We start from the raw sequence: 16451 nt of genomic DNA, 5'->3' as shown, positions 1-16451 counted from the left end.
TCACGGTAAATGTAATTTCTGATGCTATTTTTGGCATCTATAAATAACAATGCATGTTATTTCTACAATGCAGCACGTTAATCAGGCGGGAGTTAATTAACCACTTTTGATGTAGGTGAGCAACTGCGTATTTCCGTGCACAGAAAATATGATGTCCATCATTCAATCTGTCTCTACGTCCATCCGAGGATAATTCACACATTTTTAACAGAAACGACAAATCTCAACTGTTCCGATACCCAGATGCATCTGCTTCGTTTTGAGCAACATTAAAAATAGAATACTCAAAAAAACTAATTTTATACCGTATATATAAAAAAAATGCATTGCGTTATGTTGTTCACCCAATCATGTTGTTCACCCAATTGTGTGGTCTAGGAGTATTTTTGCTGTAATTTCACTGCCTTTCCGAAGCTTGGGAATTGATCATGCAATTTTAACTTATATACTTTATTCATTAAAGGGGCGCCACAGTGGTGAGATGTTACCTTCCTTGCCTGGTATGCAAGCCCAGGGGTTCGATGTCAATTCTGACGCCGGTATATTTGGAGTTTGCATGTCTCTCCCCGTGGTTTTACTTCAACAAAAGCAAGGATTTCCCATTGAGGCAATGTCAACCGATTCTGTCAGTGGGCACCTATCAATACGTGCAAGACAAAATCCCCCATATAGCCTCAAGATACTTTTGGGGCAAGTGCTGTAAGCTAGCACCTATGAAGGCCTGCATGGCACACGAGGGGGTGGGTGGCCAGCACCACGCCCGGCCGCTTTTGTCTCCCTCGTTGAGATGTTTTTTCCACATCGCACGTGGCACGTATTTGAGTCGACCTAAGGGAGGCCCAGGACCGGTTCAGTTAATCGCCACTGGTGTTGGTGGCCGTGAGCGTGTATCGAACTCGGGTCGCCGAGTGTGTGTACACCGATGTGCGTGCGTACACAAACTACGTAACGCATGCACGCACATCTGAAGGCATTGGTTTGGCGAGGCAGGCTGAATTTGTGCAACCAAATCAAGGGGACGGAGCATAAACACGACCACACCAATTATTTACAAAGGCCACACAAAGCATTTGCGTTGTTAAATAATCCAGTAAACCTGTTGCAAGAGTGTACACACACTCAGGGTGAACATACTGGTTGTTCACACGGTACATTTCCATGAGCCGCACAAAGCATTATGCCAGCGCAAATGTCACGGATATTTTTTTTACTTTCAGCAGTCAGCTCCAAAATTTTCAAACGAATTGGGTGACAGCTACAAAGTTCATGGGGCAGGTTACACAACAAACACACAATGCGCATTTAAATATATAGTCAATTGCTCTCCCCGACAACAGTGAAGCACAAGACATCTCGCGAAAAGAAACACAACCAGCTCGTTAATCCGTGTCACGCTGATTACAACGCGCGGCGCACGTCACTCACTCAACCCGTGGGGAGCGCACGGAGAGTGAATCCCAGTGAACGCACAAGGGGCCGGGACGTGTCTCGTTAAACTCATCACGAACTACGCGCCCGCATTCCAACGGGGCACACTGTACAAACCCTGGCGTTATAAACGGACGGTTAGAAGAAGAAAAATAATTCGCGTTTAGAGAAAAAGGGCAAAACAACAAAAAAGACGGCTTACCGTTTCCAACAGGTATCTTTTCTTCTTACGCACTTCCATTGCGCGCGCAAGCTCACCCAGGTGACACGCGATCAAGAGGCGCGTCTGTTCAGAGCAGTCGACTCTGCTCCTCTCTCGCTCCAGATCGCATCTATAAATACCGCGGGCTGCTGCTGCTACTGCAGCAGCGGCGGCCGGCGGGCACAGGGGTGGCGGATCTGTCCAGATTCCAGGCTTGCATGTTGGTTATGAGCCCGGATCTCCCATGCAAAACACTCACATACACTCACGTGTGTATGTGTGCGTGCCCGATGGATGTGGTTTATTCGTAGCAGGAGAATTTATCCGGTGCTTATTTTGGAAATGGAATTGGTGGAAAGTTTCAGTGGAAATGTAGCACTGGGCAACACAGTGCGCAACTGCGTAACACGACAAATGCGGGGCCCTGTTGTGTAGCTACACGGTGTTTAATTAAGAGGGCAGCGACAGGGGAACGCTTAGGATGCCAGAGAATTATATCCAACTACCCTACTGTACTCAGACAGTGGCAGTCACATTTTAACAAAATTGGAAAGGAGGCCCGGGTTCTGAGCAAAGTGGACGCATTTATTTGGCACGCAGCATAGATTTTTCCAAAAAAGCTCCATTTTACTCATGTGAAGTCACTCGAAGTGGAACAAAAAATATTTGAATTAAACTATTATTTCTCCGTGTGATGTTGAAGCAATCACGAGTTGCCTTTGGGAGCAATGGGGAATGAATGTTACCCAGGTCTCCTGCGTACAGTACAATACTTTGTATTCCACTAAGTTAACTTTGCCTTCATAAGAAATGTTTCGGGGGGGGGGGGGGTGGCATTTCCCACAACACGAACAACAGGCAGTTCTACGTTCATGCTGATTTGATGCAAAAAAATCCCAAACATTATGCAATACCAAGAACAAACTCTATGAGCATGAAAGGGCTGTGTACACATCAACCAGGCCTCGACACAGCCTTCACATGGTGTAATCCCAAGTGTAAAAAAAATATTCTACATTTAGGTGAAATGTATTCATAAAAAGTGCCGGCTCTGTAAATAACTTATGATTGAACAGACGCAGAGAGAGGGGAAAAAAATTCTGATAATCACACACACACGGGAACAGCAGTTTTGATTTGACGCTGAATCATTGAGCCTGCCTTTGAATTTGAGGGAATGCTATGTGTATTTTAGTGCATGTGTTCAGCTTAATTGTAACAAGAGGGAACTCAAAGAGGGAGCTGAGAAGATGACAAAAACCCCTACAATGAAGATATTGTTAGGAAGTGATAAGACATAAAAACAGATGAGAGAAATAAACACAAATCCAGAGTGACAGGGAAAGAAAGACGGACAACAGACGAGACAGAACAGCAGAGGGTCAGAGAAAGAAACAGAGGCAGTGAGAGACAGATCCACAGAGATATAGAGACATAGGGAGGTAGACACAGAGACGGAAGGTGATAGAGAAACAGAGATGAAGTCAGACAAATGAAAATTAACATTTGCCAGCTTATCGAAAAAAAAGTAACAATTATATTCGGCTTCTCACTTGAATTTTGTTCAATATCATATTAGATATTTGATATTTGGCCACAGAGTGCAAAGTGCAATTCAGTGCACAATCAATTCGAAAGTCTTTATTTAGCAATACTGTACAACCATCAATAGGCAATGTGGCATACCGCACTTATCATTAATGTTGGCCCGTACCCTTGTCCCAACCACAACTTCTAACCACGTGTATCTAGAAGGTAAATACATAAATATTACACCACCAGCTTTGTCTCCACCTTGAGTGGAACAATGGTGCTAGCAAAAGTGGACTCATATACTTTATGCTCAATTATATATACACATTTTTGGACAAACTTCGTAAAGGTAATCGACCCATCGAAGAAACCCGATGTGCACGCACGCAGAATTAGACTAGTGGGGGTGCTAGCTCATCTCAATAAAGACAAACTCGTGAGAAGACAAAAGAGAAAAAGACAGGAAGTAAAAATGTGAGAAAAGAGACATGTCGACAAAAATAGAGATGGAATTTTCTTTTTTACTGCACGTATTAGCTTGTTACTGCTTATTATCATTTGAATTTGAGCTGGCATTTGATGTGCCTCTATTTTCTTTGTGAATCCAAGGCCCCTTGCACTGCTTGGGGCCCGACGCTTTTTCTTGACTTCTGCCTCGTGCCGCCACTGAGGCAGACTCCTTGAATCGTCGGAGTGCCATGCATGGATTATGTGCTTAGCGTGGGCTGACGAGCGATGTTTGCATGGTGACATGTAAGCACACTCAAACAAGGCCTCTCAGGAGCTTACGCTACCAAACACCGGTCCGTGGAACCCACCCACGTCCAACCGCTTAACGGATGACGGAAATCTTCATGACTTACTCGAGGACAGATTGCCAATGAAAGATGATGATGAGTGCAACTGAAGACTGAGCATGCGCGAAACCGGTGAGCACAAACTGCACTATTAAGAAGGGCTATTGCTATAAACGTTGCTTATTATGTTTTTTTCCTCTTTAGGGCACTCTTATTGACGAGTTTGTTGAGTTTTATATTATTATTAAATACCGTACGACGTGAAAAGCACATGTATACATGACAATAGAAAGCCACATGTAGTGAACGTTAGTATACTTTGACAGGCAACTTTGTGAAATAAATTACAAGTACAGTAATAAACCCGGTTTACATAGGGGAGATGCGTTCCTGTAAAGGTGCGATGACGAATATTGAAACGATGTCAATCAAAGCGATGTACAGGGGGTAGTAGTAGTAGTGGGTGGTGGTGGTGCTGGAGAAGAAGGCTGAGAGGCGATGGCGAGCGAGAAAGGAGGGACCCTGCTGTGAGTGGCGCGAGTGTGTTGGGTTGAGGCGACGCAAATCGGGTAGTGGTGTAAATAAGTAAGTGACGACATATTTGTAAAACGGCGTAAAGGAGGAGACATAAATCCGAGTATTCCTGCGGATTTTTACGTATTTTTTCGTGAAGAAAAGAAACGTTCACCCTGTCCATGTAGATATTGCAGTTTATCTCTACAAGCACCGATGTCTCACTTCTCTGCAGGGCGTAATGTTAGAATCGGTCTCACACAGCCCACCACGTTTACACGTTAGCCTATGCTACGTCAAAGTGTGTGTCTGCTCGAGTGGTACATCAACACAGAGCAACATCATTGCCCGAGCCACAACACCACTCACACCGCCTACACCCAGACGCAGTTGGTCAGCGCGGACACTGACTTCTAGTGGCACAGGCACGTGAATTCCGCAGTGTGGATGTCACAAGCTCAGTACTGCATGTCTGCATGCCTTCATGGCTTCTTTCTCCACATAATCTCCCAAAGGCACCTTTGGACCCTGCAATTCCATCTAATTGATTCCAGTCAGCTACTGCAATGACAACAATTAAGATATTTGTGCCCTGGTTTCAATTACGCAAAAGGAAACGTCAGTTTGTGTGCAAGTGTCCGGCGGATTATTGCATCACAGGATCGTGAGAGGTGGTAGCAGCTTGGGGAGGCCTTCATCCAGCAGTGGAATGACATTGGCTGATGATGAGAATGATGATCAGGTGCAGAGCGTAAATATATTCTCGGGGAATTATTAAACGTCAAAATAAAGAGAATTCCAACCATGTACGGGCCTCCTGGTTGCTAAAATTCCTATGTCCTTGTCTTATGGATTTGTTCATTTGGCTCAATGGCATGATCATCAAAGGATGATACGTTAAAATAAAATTATTAACTCAGCGTGGGCAGCATTGGTAAAAAAAATGCTCATATCTCAATGTGCTCTTGAAGTTGAAATGCAAGTCTTGCTCGTTCTAAATAAAAACGTTCGTTCATTGAAAATTAATAAAATGTTGTACTTAAAAAATTCCCTCAGGGATTCGTATTGGTCGTGCCCGATTACTTCGTTCTACACGCGTGACCTTCTGGGTGAGAACTCAGAGACCTCTCTCCGTGCAATGGGAAACGCTGTCGATCCAGCGACGTGGGAAAACCGTCTCAGTGAAACTCGCCCGGAAAAAAAACTCGTCCGGTGAAACTAGGCCTATGAAACTAGCCTGACAAAACGAGCACGACAAAAGTAGCCCAACAAAAGTAGCTTAGTGAAACTAGGCTGGTGAAAGTAACCCAACGAAACTCGGCTGACGAAACGCACCCAGTGAAACTAGTCTGATGAAACAGTCCAGTGAAAAGAGTCCGTGAAAACAAGCCCAGTTAAACAAGCACGAGTTAAATTAACCTGGTTAAACTAACCCGGTTAAACTCGCGCTGTGAAACCAGCCTGGTGAAACAAGTCCATTGAAACTAGCCCGGTTAAACTAGCCTGACGAATTGGACCCAGTGAAACAAGCCCGGTGAAACGTTCCTCCATTCCATCAGTTGAGTGACAAATATTCCTCCACCACAGGAATTCCCGGCATCGTTACCCAATAACATTTGACATGCAATGCGAGTGGGAAGCAGACTCCTCCCGTGTCCGTTGCACCGCCTGAACCGAGCATGGGACATGCAGCTCCTAATATCAAACGAGAATGTTGTAATGGTAAGTCGCCGCACATCACATTTGCGCTCTGCTGTGTGTGACTTATGCTGCGACGCTCCTGCCACATTCCTCTGCCCAGTACCAGCTGGAATTGTGCCACTCTTTTAGTAGCAATCTATAAATAATCGACCCAGAGCTTCTGGAAAACTGAATGACATCTCAGTGTGTTTATATATATTAAAAAGTATACAGGGCACATACAGACTGTGTCTCTGCAATGTTTAAAGCAGGCGCCGTTTAAACGGCTGTTTGCTTGAAAGCGAGGGCAGTGAAGAACGACTGTACCCAATTTGATATCTGGCTTGGAGTTTTATCACCCGCATCGCACTTTGCTGAAGGCTCTTGCCAAAGTAAAAAAAAATCAGTCGGGGGTTTGCACATGGATTACACAATTAATACTCTTGCAACGTCATCAAATGCGACTGTGACACGAGTTCATAGAGCCCTGAGCAGGAGTAATTGCACTCGCCTGCACTTGCCTTTGCGGAGTGGGGCACTGCAGTGACATATTTGGTTCTCGGCCCGTTCCTAAATGCTGCTACCCGTGCAATGGTGCCAGTAAAATTCCCTGCATTTTGTTTATCACAACAAGAGTGTGTCCATTGATAGGCGTTCGATTTTAAACGTGCGGGTTCTATGAGTCAAAAATACTGGCTTATAAGGAATAAAATATAGATGGTGATGTGAGTAATGGCCTTTCTTCGTAGTAGAGATCTCTCTCTCTCTCTCTCTGCTGCTATGAAGATAGCTATGAAGATAGCTATGAAGATAGCAGAGGGAACTCCATTATGAAGAGAGTCAATTGCCCTAAGTGTCGCCTATGAAAAAAATGCTTTTCCCTTTTAGGGCAGTATTAATTACGAATGTGTCAAGTTTTGTTTTACTTGTGTTTATGTATCACTGCCAACGCAGTATCACAAAAAACATGTTGTTTTCTATGGGTTTTGTGTTCAAGTTTTTATTTAGCCAATGAGCTATGATCAAGATAGGTATCATTAAGCAGCAAAATTTAGTTTTCATTATTTTTAAGTTGTTTATGTGGAAAAAACCTCACTGAGTCTCAAGACTCTTTCTAAGGAGGGTCCCGTCAAGTGTTCACCACCGGAGGCGATGCCGCTGATTTGCGTGATCCCATTTGAGCAAGTGACAGGTACATTCTCAGAATTCGGATGTTTGGCCAATGCCTCCGATCAGCACGGCCCAGGCCCTCACAGCTGTGAGACACGAGTGTTACACCACTGTGCCACCCAGTCGCGACTGGCTTGCACGTACAGCTGGTTATATCATTCAGAAAATAAACCCCCCGTGTTATTTATCTTTACTTTATTGACCTTTAGTTTTGTATTTGTAGGGGCGTGACAACAAGGCGCATACCATTGGCCCTCTCTTAATGCCCGTGCACTAAATGAAGCGGCTCATACGGCTATCTTGTTTGTTTTGTGCACTTTAACTCTGAACTAACACTGTTAAGGCTTGTAATTGCATAAACACTGAGTTCAATTTGTACGTGCTTGCAAAATGTACTCTGTGGAGTACTAAGGTCATACGTATGTTGAACTTCTTTCACGCCAGACGTAGCCAACCGTGCTAATTGGAGGTGCGGGGGGGGGGAAGACAACAAACTAAACACAACAAGCAGTTCGAAAGAAAGGAGTTAAATGAGTTAGATTGATAAGGAACACCAATATACTGATAACAATTGTAACTGAAAGTAAATACACTTTTATCTGTAAGATCATCAGGAGCAGCAGCCATCGTCGATTCCCCCCTGGATATAGGCCTCTCAAAGCTGCCACCATCCCACATGGCCCGGCACTGCTCTGCAAGCTAACTCCTCTCTTTGCACATCGTCTGCCGAGTGGCATTCAACCTTCCACGCACGTCACAAGTGGTGCGTGGCATCGCCGCGGTAGACGTCCGTTGTAACGACGCGGTTAAGCCACGGTGGATCGTTCGCAAAAGCGCACAGTTACGACGCAGTTCTCAAGGCGGGTTCGCCGACAATTTCGGCTGCTTGGCGGACGGAGATGCCGTTGTTGCTCCGACGTAACCCTCATTCCGCCAGGGCAAGCGCATTCCAATCACTCTCACTGCGTGCGGCGCTGCCCCCCGGGGGAACTCGGGCGCACATGGCATCAACGCACCGCCACGCGTGACGCGCGCACGCGCGCCCAATGATCCGCGCGTGCGGATGAGCGAGCCGCTGGTGCCAATGACGCAAAGACCGCACGCTGGCGAAAGTCGCGTGACTCAAAACGTTTGGAATTACCAAACGTCACAGCCATCTAATAAACTTGCAATGGAGCGAGCTTCATCGTGATCGTGTTTTTTGATGCTCACTTAATTAAGTGAAATCTATTATTAGATTACCCTATCCGCATTTATAAGGTCTGCTGCTGTTTGTCGGGACGTCATCTGCCAAGGTTTGGAAGCCGGTTTCTCGTATCGACGATTACAAAACCCGTGCCACGTATACGAGCGGAATGCCGAGGCCGATAAACTCATTAAAATAAAACAACAGTCTTCAATCAACTCATGTCATATTAAACGCACACTTGTAAGAAATGTTTTATTTAACACATTGTGACTGTAGATATCCCTTCCCTGGACTGTGGTGCGTGAGTGTGGGGCATTGGAAAGAGGTTGGGAGGGAGGGAGAGGATTATTCTTCAGCTGATCGCGTGCTGGGTGAAACGGGGAGTTGGGGGCGAGAGAGCAGATACTCAGCGGAGGGGTGGGGAGGAGGAGGAAAGAGGAGAGGAGGAACCGGGATGTGGTTAAGTGGGACTGTCAAACTTGAGTTTGCAGATGGAGAGATGAGACAGCGTATCATCCAATCGGCTAGCTTCCGAAACCAAATAAATCTGAGGTAGCGGCCCACATCAATGGGTACTGCTTCCCTTATGCTTTCATGTCTACATGTACATGCGCTGGGCCTTTTGTTGTTGTTGTCGATTTGCTACTGGATGAGGATGTTTCCGCAAACCGCACTTCACCACACTGCGTCAATGTGGGTCGGGCCGGGTGAAAAGAGCACGGATTCTGGATCACAGTAAGGTATGAACAATGGATTTTACTGCACTGCCCTTTGCTGCCAGACGCAGCCCTGCAGGAGGCCATGATACCTGCTTTGTGCCTGCTGGTCGCCCACGCTAGACCAGTATGAAAGTCCCGCTCAGCTGCGAACATCTGATGAGATCGGTCACATCCCATGCGGATTTGTCATCGGCAAACTGTTTGATATAGACACATGACATTAAGTATTTCAGGAAGCTCTGGGTATTAATAATAATTTTAATTTATAAAGCACCCGTAAACAGTCATTCTCAGGGCGCTATGCATGGAAAGGCAGACAATAGTAAACATCAACCAAGTAAATAAGAACTGAGATAGACGTTTGAAAGTAATTAAAGGGAGAAACCCATTAAAAACTGATAGGTTTTCAGTCTAGATCTGCAGCTTTGTAGTGGCTCGGAAGGCAAAAGGAGTTCCAGAGTTTAGGTGTCGCAATTCAAAGGCAACGATCACCCCAAGTGTGAAGCCTAGACCGTGAGCAATGCACAATCTGAGGATTTTAATGATCTAGATGGAACATACGACTGAAGGTCATGAATGTAGGGTAGAGTACGTCCATTTAAGGCCGTGAATACCAGTGAGAGAATCTTAAAATCAATACGGGTACAGACAGGAAGCCAGTGATTGGACGGGAGCACAGATGTGATGTGATCCTCAAGGGGTGTACCAGTAAGCACCCTGGCGGCCGTATTTTGAACAAACTGCAGCCTGTTTAGGAGTTTGTTCGGGGTCCCAAAAAGCAGGGAATTACAGTAATCAATGCGTAAGAAAAAAATGCGTGGATCAGCCTTTCAATGTCTGCAGTGTTAAGGATGTGACAGAGACGGGATGTGTTTCTCAGGTGGAAAAAATAGGTTCTCATGGTTCTGTTTACATGGGATTCAAAGGATAAAGTTTTATTTAAAAAGACATCAAGATTATTGACCTCATGTGTTTGAAAGACGTTCCAACCATAAGTAAAATAAGCTGTCTTTTTATCATCATTATTTTAAGGAAAGTTGAGGCATCCAGGCTTCGACATGAGAAATTGACCGTGCTAATAGTGAAACTGTAGATACACCATCCAGTCCCAACTGTAGGTAGATCTGAAAGTCATCTGCGTAACAGTGATGGTTGAGCCCTTGGTGTCGTAATGAAGCTCCAAGTGGGGCCAGATAGACAGAGAACAGGATGGAGCAAAATACTGACCCCTGAGGGACACCGTGAGGAACTGTGTTAGTTGAGGATACAAAAGGTGCCCATCGTTACCAAATGCTTGCGATTTGAGAGATAGGACTAGAACCGTCTCAACGAGGTGCCTGAGATTACCATCAAGACTTCCAATCGGTTGAGTAAGATATTGTGATCAATCGTGTTGAAGCCTGCGCGTAGGTCAAGGAGGAGGAGAATACTTGGAGAACCTTCATTAGCTGCAACTAGGAGATTATTAATTATCCTTACTAAGGCTGAAATGGATCGAGTAGATTATTTGACAGCAGGTGTAAATTAAACCGTGAAGTGGCAGCCCGCTGAAGAATTTTATAAAAGGGTGATTGAGATTGGGTGAAAGTTGCTAATGACAGTTGAATCTCGACACGGTTTCTGGATACGCGGTGTTACAGAAGCCATCTTAAATGCAGATGGGACAATCTCAGTTCCGTGACCTGTTAAGAAGATATTGGACGAATGAAACCAAAAAGGAGAAGTTATATCTAAGGGCATGCGTAGGAAAAGGATCAAGAGGACAAGTGGTGGGATGAGATTTGTTCATTAATGAAGTCAGTTCACAGACTGAAATTTCAGAGAACTCAGCTAATACTGCTCCATTAAAAGATGGATGAGGTTAGTCATAAGGCAGATGGATGATTGAGGAGAGGAGTAATTGAGACCGGATGGAGCTAATCTTTTTTGAGGAAGAAATGCTGCAGTTAATTACAGAGAGCATCAGAGAGTGGCTGGTCAAGTAGTTTAGGTTGAATGAAGAGCTTGTTTATGGTTGTAAATACGTTTCGGTTTCTTTTACCAGAAGCAATTTGGTTGATGAGGGAGGAAGATTTTGCAACAGTGTTTATGTCCTTGTAAGTGCGAAGACTTTAAACATTTGATGAATATAATGTATGGTTAAACCAGATTTTCTCCAGGTATTTGCAACAACACCTTTAAGCATCTGCAGTAGAGTGAGTGCAATATTAGCATCGTAATAATAAGCAAACATCACATGTAGCTTAAAAATACTTTGTTATGCATTGATATGAATATACTGAGGTCTACATTGATCAATGATTCCAATGGATATCCAATACTAACCAAGGACTAAGCTTACACTAAGAAACACAATAAAATATAGCTAGCTCTTAACACGATGTGTCTTCATATGTATGTACAATACTATTATGGATTATCAAGAATAAAAAACACGAGAATTGTGGTATCTGATCCTGATTATTATTGACAACTGGAAGAAGCATTTAATTTCAAATATAATGCACAGTCTCACAAAAACTAAAACAGGTACACTTGTCCGAAGTGTAACAGCAGAATGCACACCCCAGCCACCCTGATGCATTGTTGGCTGAAACGCCACCTCCAAAGGTGATCCAACTTCAAATTGACCCGATCCTGGGTCAATTCTTTATATTATAACCGGAATGCTGTTGGCATTAATGACGCGATATAAAATGAAAGTATTATCATTGTAGTACCCGTTAATGATCACTCTCCACCTGCTAGGGCCTTCGTATCGAAAGACAAAACCCAGTTCACAACAGCGGCTTGCCTCATATAGCGTCACCAACGTCTATGTGCTGTGTGGGCACGTGAGTTATTTATTTGTATTTGTAATTTACACTACAATTTGTAACCCACTTAGTATTCAACAGGAATGCAGAGGGCTAATTTGGCATTACATAACAACTTACACACACAGGAAGTGGCAACGCATAAAGCAAAGCATGAAAATTACAGACCAAAATGCTAAGAACTGCACGCTTACATTTGAATTGGAGAATACTAAGTTAAACACGTGTTGAACGAAATCCTGGCTGGGGATTCAGAGCCCACTCATCCACTTTCTAAAAGAGTTAATAGCGGTTGTTCTATGGAGAGACTTGCCCCCACCATAGGAATGAGGAATTCCCACCAGTAGCTGTAAACAGGAGATCACCACCAAGGCCTCAATACTTATTTGCACAGAAAATCACTTTGACCTTTATTTTTTACTTTTTGTACTTTCAAACGTAAGCTGCTGCAAATAAATCATCCACAAGAACCATAAATAACGTGTTAAAAAAACACCTCTGGAATAGCCCCAAATGAAACTTGAACAAAGACACCTTTTTTATTCACGTCAGTTACAGTCAGCAAAGATGTTTCAATGGAACGTTCTGCGTCACGGGGACGGCCGTCGTGCGTTCGCGACAGGCCATGTGACAGCGCCCCTCAGGTGCCGCCGAGGGATTAAATGCCCATTAAGATACAAGTGCTGGCTTACTGAGGCTCGTTTACCTTCATCGTATTCAACGAAAGGGTATTTCCCCTCTTACTCCCCCTCGGATTTTGTGTTTAATGGATACACGCTTTTATATTTAACTCACTCTAACTGTTATTGTTGTCGTTATCGTATCCTCAAATCTTGTAACTCAATTTTAACCCACTTCCCAATGTGGTATCGGCTGCAAACTTGGTATACTTATGTCATACTGATGACAATACCATATTCTATCATAAAAATATATATAAAAATGTAAACGATCTTTTTACACGCTTTCTATGAACTCACTCTGCCTGTTGTTGTATCCTCAAACCTTGTAACTCAATTTTAACCCACTTCCCAATGTGGTATCGACTGCAAACTTGGTATACTTATGTCATACTGATGACAATACTTATCAACACTTCACCTGGAATGGTACTTTCTACAAACAGAATGAAGGTACCCCAATGGCTTCTCCCGTATCACCAGTGGTAGCCAATATTTTAGACAGATGCCATACAGACATCCACCCGACGTCCTTCCTTGTGGAAGAGATACGTAGATGACACGTTCGTTATCTGACCACGTGGCCTGACGGCACTATACCAATTTCTCAACCACATCAATTACATACACCCATCTATCAAATTCACCATTGAAGTGTAAAATGATGGCAAGCTACCATTCCTGGATGTTAGAGCAATCATTGGAAGGACTATGATTTTCACTCATCCACCCGTGTCGTCTTGGGTTCCGGTTACTAATTCAAGCTCATTGACATGCTAATTTTCTCCAGCCCCACTCGTCCCTGCACGCCACAAACCCTCCCCCTCTCCCCCCTGTGCCAGCCTCCACCAATCCCTGCACGCCACAAACCCTCCCCCTCTCCCCCCTGTGCCAGCCTCCACCAATCCCTGCACGCCACAAACCCTCCCCCTCTCCCCCCTGTGCCAGCCTCCACCAATCCCTGCACGCCACAAACCCTCCCCCTCTCCCCCCTGTGCCAGCCTCCACCAATCCCTGCACGCCACAAACCCTCCCCCATGAACTCTTGCAGCCACGACTCAACAAAACTCCCCCCTCCCGTGCCTATATAAAGCCATAACAGCAGATCGTTTTCTCATCTGAAGACGACGCTTGTGCTCCGACCGAAAATGTCGTGTTTTCTTTTGTTATTTTGTCTATCGATGTGACTTTACCGAAAGAACCAGAGTACGTGTTCTAGTAGTGTAAGAGAGACATACAGTGTTCTAGTACTGTTATGGTAAAGAGGAGTTCATTGTTCAGTACTGTCGGAGTAAGAGGTACGGTGTTCTAGTAGTGTCGTAGTAGAGATGCGTATGGTGTTCTTGTAGTGTAGTGGTAGAGAGATGCGAGTTCTCGAGACTGAAGGTGGTCTGGTAGTGTCGTGGAACAGAGAAGTACGGTGTTCTAATAGTGTCGTTGAAGAGAAATGTACAGTGTTCTAGTAATGTCGTGGTAGAGAGACCTACATATTCTAGTAGTATCATGGTAGAGAGACGTACGCTGTTCTAGTAGTGTATTGGTAAAGATACGGTTGGTGTTCTCGGAGGGTCGTGGTAGACAGACGCATGGTTTTCTAGTAATGTTGTGGGAGAGATGTACGTTATGCTAGGATTCTGGTACTCGAGATATGTATGGTGTCCTTTTAGTGTCGTGGTAGAGAGATGTACAGTGTTTTGGTAGTGTCATGGTAGAGAGGATTTCAATGCTCAGCACTGACGTAGTAAGATGTATGGTGTTCTAGTAGTCTCGTTGATCGGAGACGTACAGTGTTCTTGTAGTGTCATTGTAGAGACATGCACGTTGTTCTAGTAGTGACATGATAGATAGACGTAGCATGTTATAGCAGTGTCGTGGTAGAGAGACGTACGGTGTTCTGGTAGTGTGGTACGGAGAAATACGGTGTTCTAATAGTGTCGTTAAAGAGAAACGTAGTGTTCTATTGTTGTGGTAGAGACATACGGTGGTATAGTAGTATCATGGTAGAGACGTACGGTGTTCTAATCGTGTATTGGTAGAGAGACGGATGGTGTTCTAGTAGTGTCATGGTAGAAAGATGTACGGTGATCTAGTCGTGTCGTGGTAGACAGATGCATGGTGTCCTAGTAATGTTGTGGGAGAGATGTAGTGTTCTAGTAGTGTCGTGGAAGAGAAACGTACGGTGTTCTATTAGTGTCATCAGAGACGTATCATCATATAGAAAAGCTATTTTATTAGTGTCATGGTAGAGAGACGTACGGTATTCAAGTAGTGTCGTGGAAGAGAAACATACGGTGTTCTAGTGGTGTGATGGTAGACACATACAGTCTTACAGTAGTGTCGTCGTATAGAACCGTAAGGTATTCTAGTAGTGTCTTGGTAGAGAAAAGTACGGTGTTCTCGTAGTATCATGGTAGAGAGACGTACGCTGTTATAGTAGTGTATTGGTAAAGAGACAGATGGTGTTCTCGGATGGTTGTGGAAGACAGACACATGGTGTTCTAGGAATGTTGTGGGAGAGACGTACAGTGTGCTAGGAGTGGTACTACAGAGACGTGTGGTGTCCTTTTAGTGTCGTGGTAGAGAGATGTACAGTGTTCTTGTCGTGTCGTGGAAGATAAACATACGGTCTTCTAGTAACGTCGTGGTAGAGAGACATACAGTGTTATAGTAGTGTTGTCGTATAGAGACATAAGGTGTTCTAATAGTGTCGTGGTAGAGAGACGTACGCTGTTCTAGTAGTGTATTGGTAGAGAGACAGTGTATTGGTAGACAGACGCATGGTGTTCTAGGAGGGTTGTGGCAGACGCTTGGTGTTATAATGTTGTGGGAGAGACGTACGGTGTGCTAGTAGTGTGGTACTAGAGAAACGTAGTGTGTTCTTATAGTGTCGTGTTCGAGAAATGTACAGTGTTCTAGTCGTGTCGTGGAACAGAAACGTACGGTCTTCTAGTAACGTGGTAGAGAGATGTAAGGTGTTCAAGTAAAGTCGTGGTAGAGAGACGTACGGTCTATCGTGGAAGAGAGACATGATAATTGTTTTTTTACCCTTTTATCTGGCAACAAAACTGACACTTTTTTTTACAAGGAGTCATGTTTGCATTGACCACAATACCTGCGGTCGGAATGCAAACACAACTCTGATAATGTATGCACTGTCCTTGAAATGTATTGGTTCACACCCGAGACAGCTTTTCTTAAAGCCTCATCTCACATGGCGTCATCTGGTCCAACACCATGGTAGAGAGACATACGGTGTTGTAGTAGTGTCGTGGTAGAGATGTACAGTGTTCGTGTAGCTTTATGGAACAGTAAGACGAACAGTGTTCTAGTCGTGTCATAGTCGAGAGACGTATGGGTGTTCTTGTAGATTCGTGGTAGAGAGACGTAAAGTGCCATAGTAGGGTCGTATTGAGACGAAAGTGTTCCAGTAGTATTGTGGTAGAGAGATGTAGTGTTCGTGTAGCTTTATGTAAGAGAGACGTACGGATTTCTGGTAGTGTCGTGGTAGAGGGAGTTGGTGGTGCTTTAGTAGTGTTGCGGTAGAGAGACATAGCATGTTATAGTAGTGTCATGGTAGAAATAATTAGTGTTATAGTAGTGTCGTGGCAGAGATATACGCTGTTCGAGGAGTGTCATGGTATCGAGACATACAGTGATCTAGTAGTGGTGGTAGAAAGACATACGATGGTCTACTAGTATAGTGGTAGAGAGACGTACAGTGTTT

The 16451-nt window shown here is 44.3% G+C and overlaps 1 protein-coding gene across 30 annotated transcripts in view; it reads right to left on the bottom strand.

The window, feature by feature from the left end:
- LOC133350739 (ankyrin-3-like) overlaps nucleotides 1-16451 on the bottom strand; it is a 263868-nt gene that overhangs the window by 116951 nt on the left and 130466 nt on the right. The window contains exon 1 of one of the 30 annotated variants that reach the window (XM_061565434.1): nucleotides 1631-1859. The exons of the other annotated variants lie outside the window; for them this stretch is intronic. Within the exon in view, the coding sequence (XP_061421418.1) occupies nucleotides 1631-1669 (39 nt within the window). The 5' untranslated portion in view covers nucleotides 1670-1859. Of the gene's footprint in view, nucleotides 1-1630; nucleotides 1860-16451 lie in introns of those variants that run through there. 30 annotated transcript variants of the gene reach the window in all.

This window comes from Lethenteron reissneri, chromosome 34, assembly GCF_015708825.2.
Source record: "Lethenteron reissneri isolate LAM-NWPU_2019-01 chromosome 34, ASM1570882v1, whole genome shotgun sequence".
Lineage (NCBI taxonomy): Eukaryota > Metazoa > Chordata > Hyperoartia > Petromyzontiformes > Petromyzontidae > Lethenteron > Lethenteron reissneri.
This window is presented reverse-complemented; position numbering and strand designations above follow the sequence as displayed.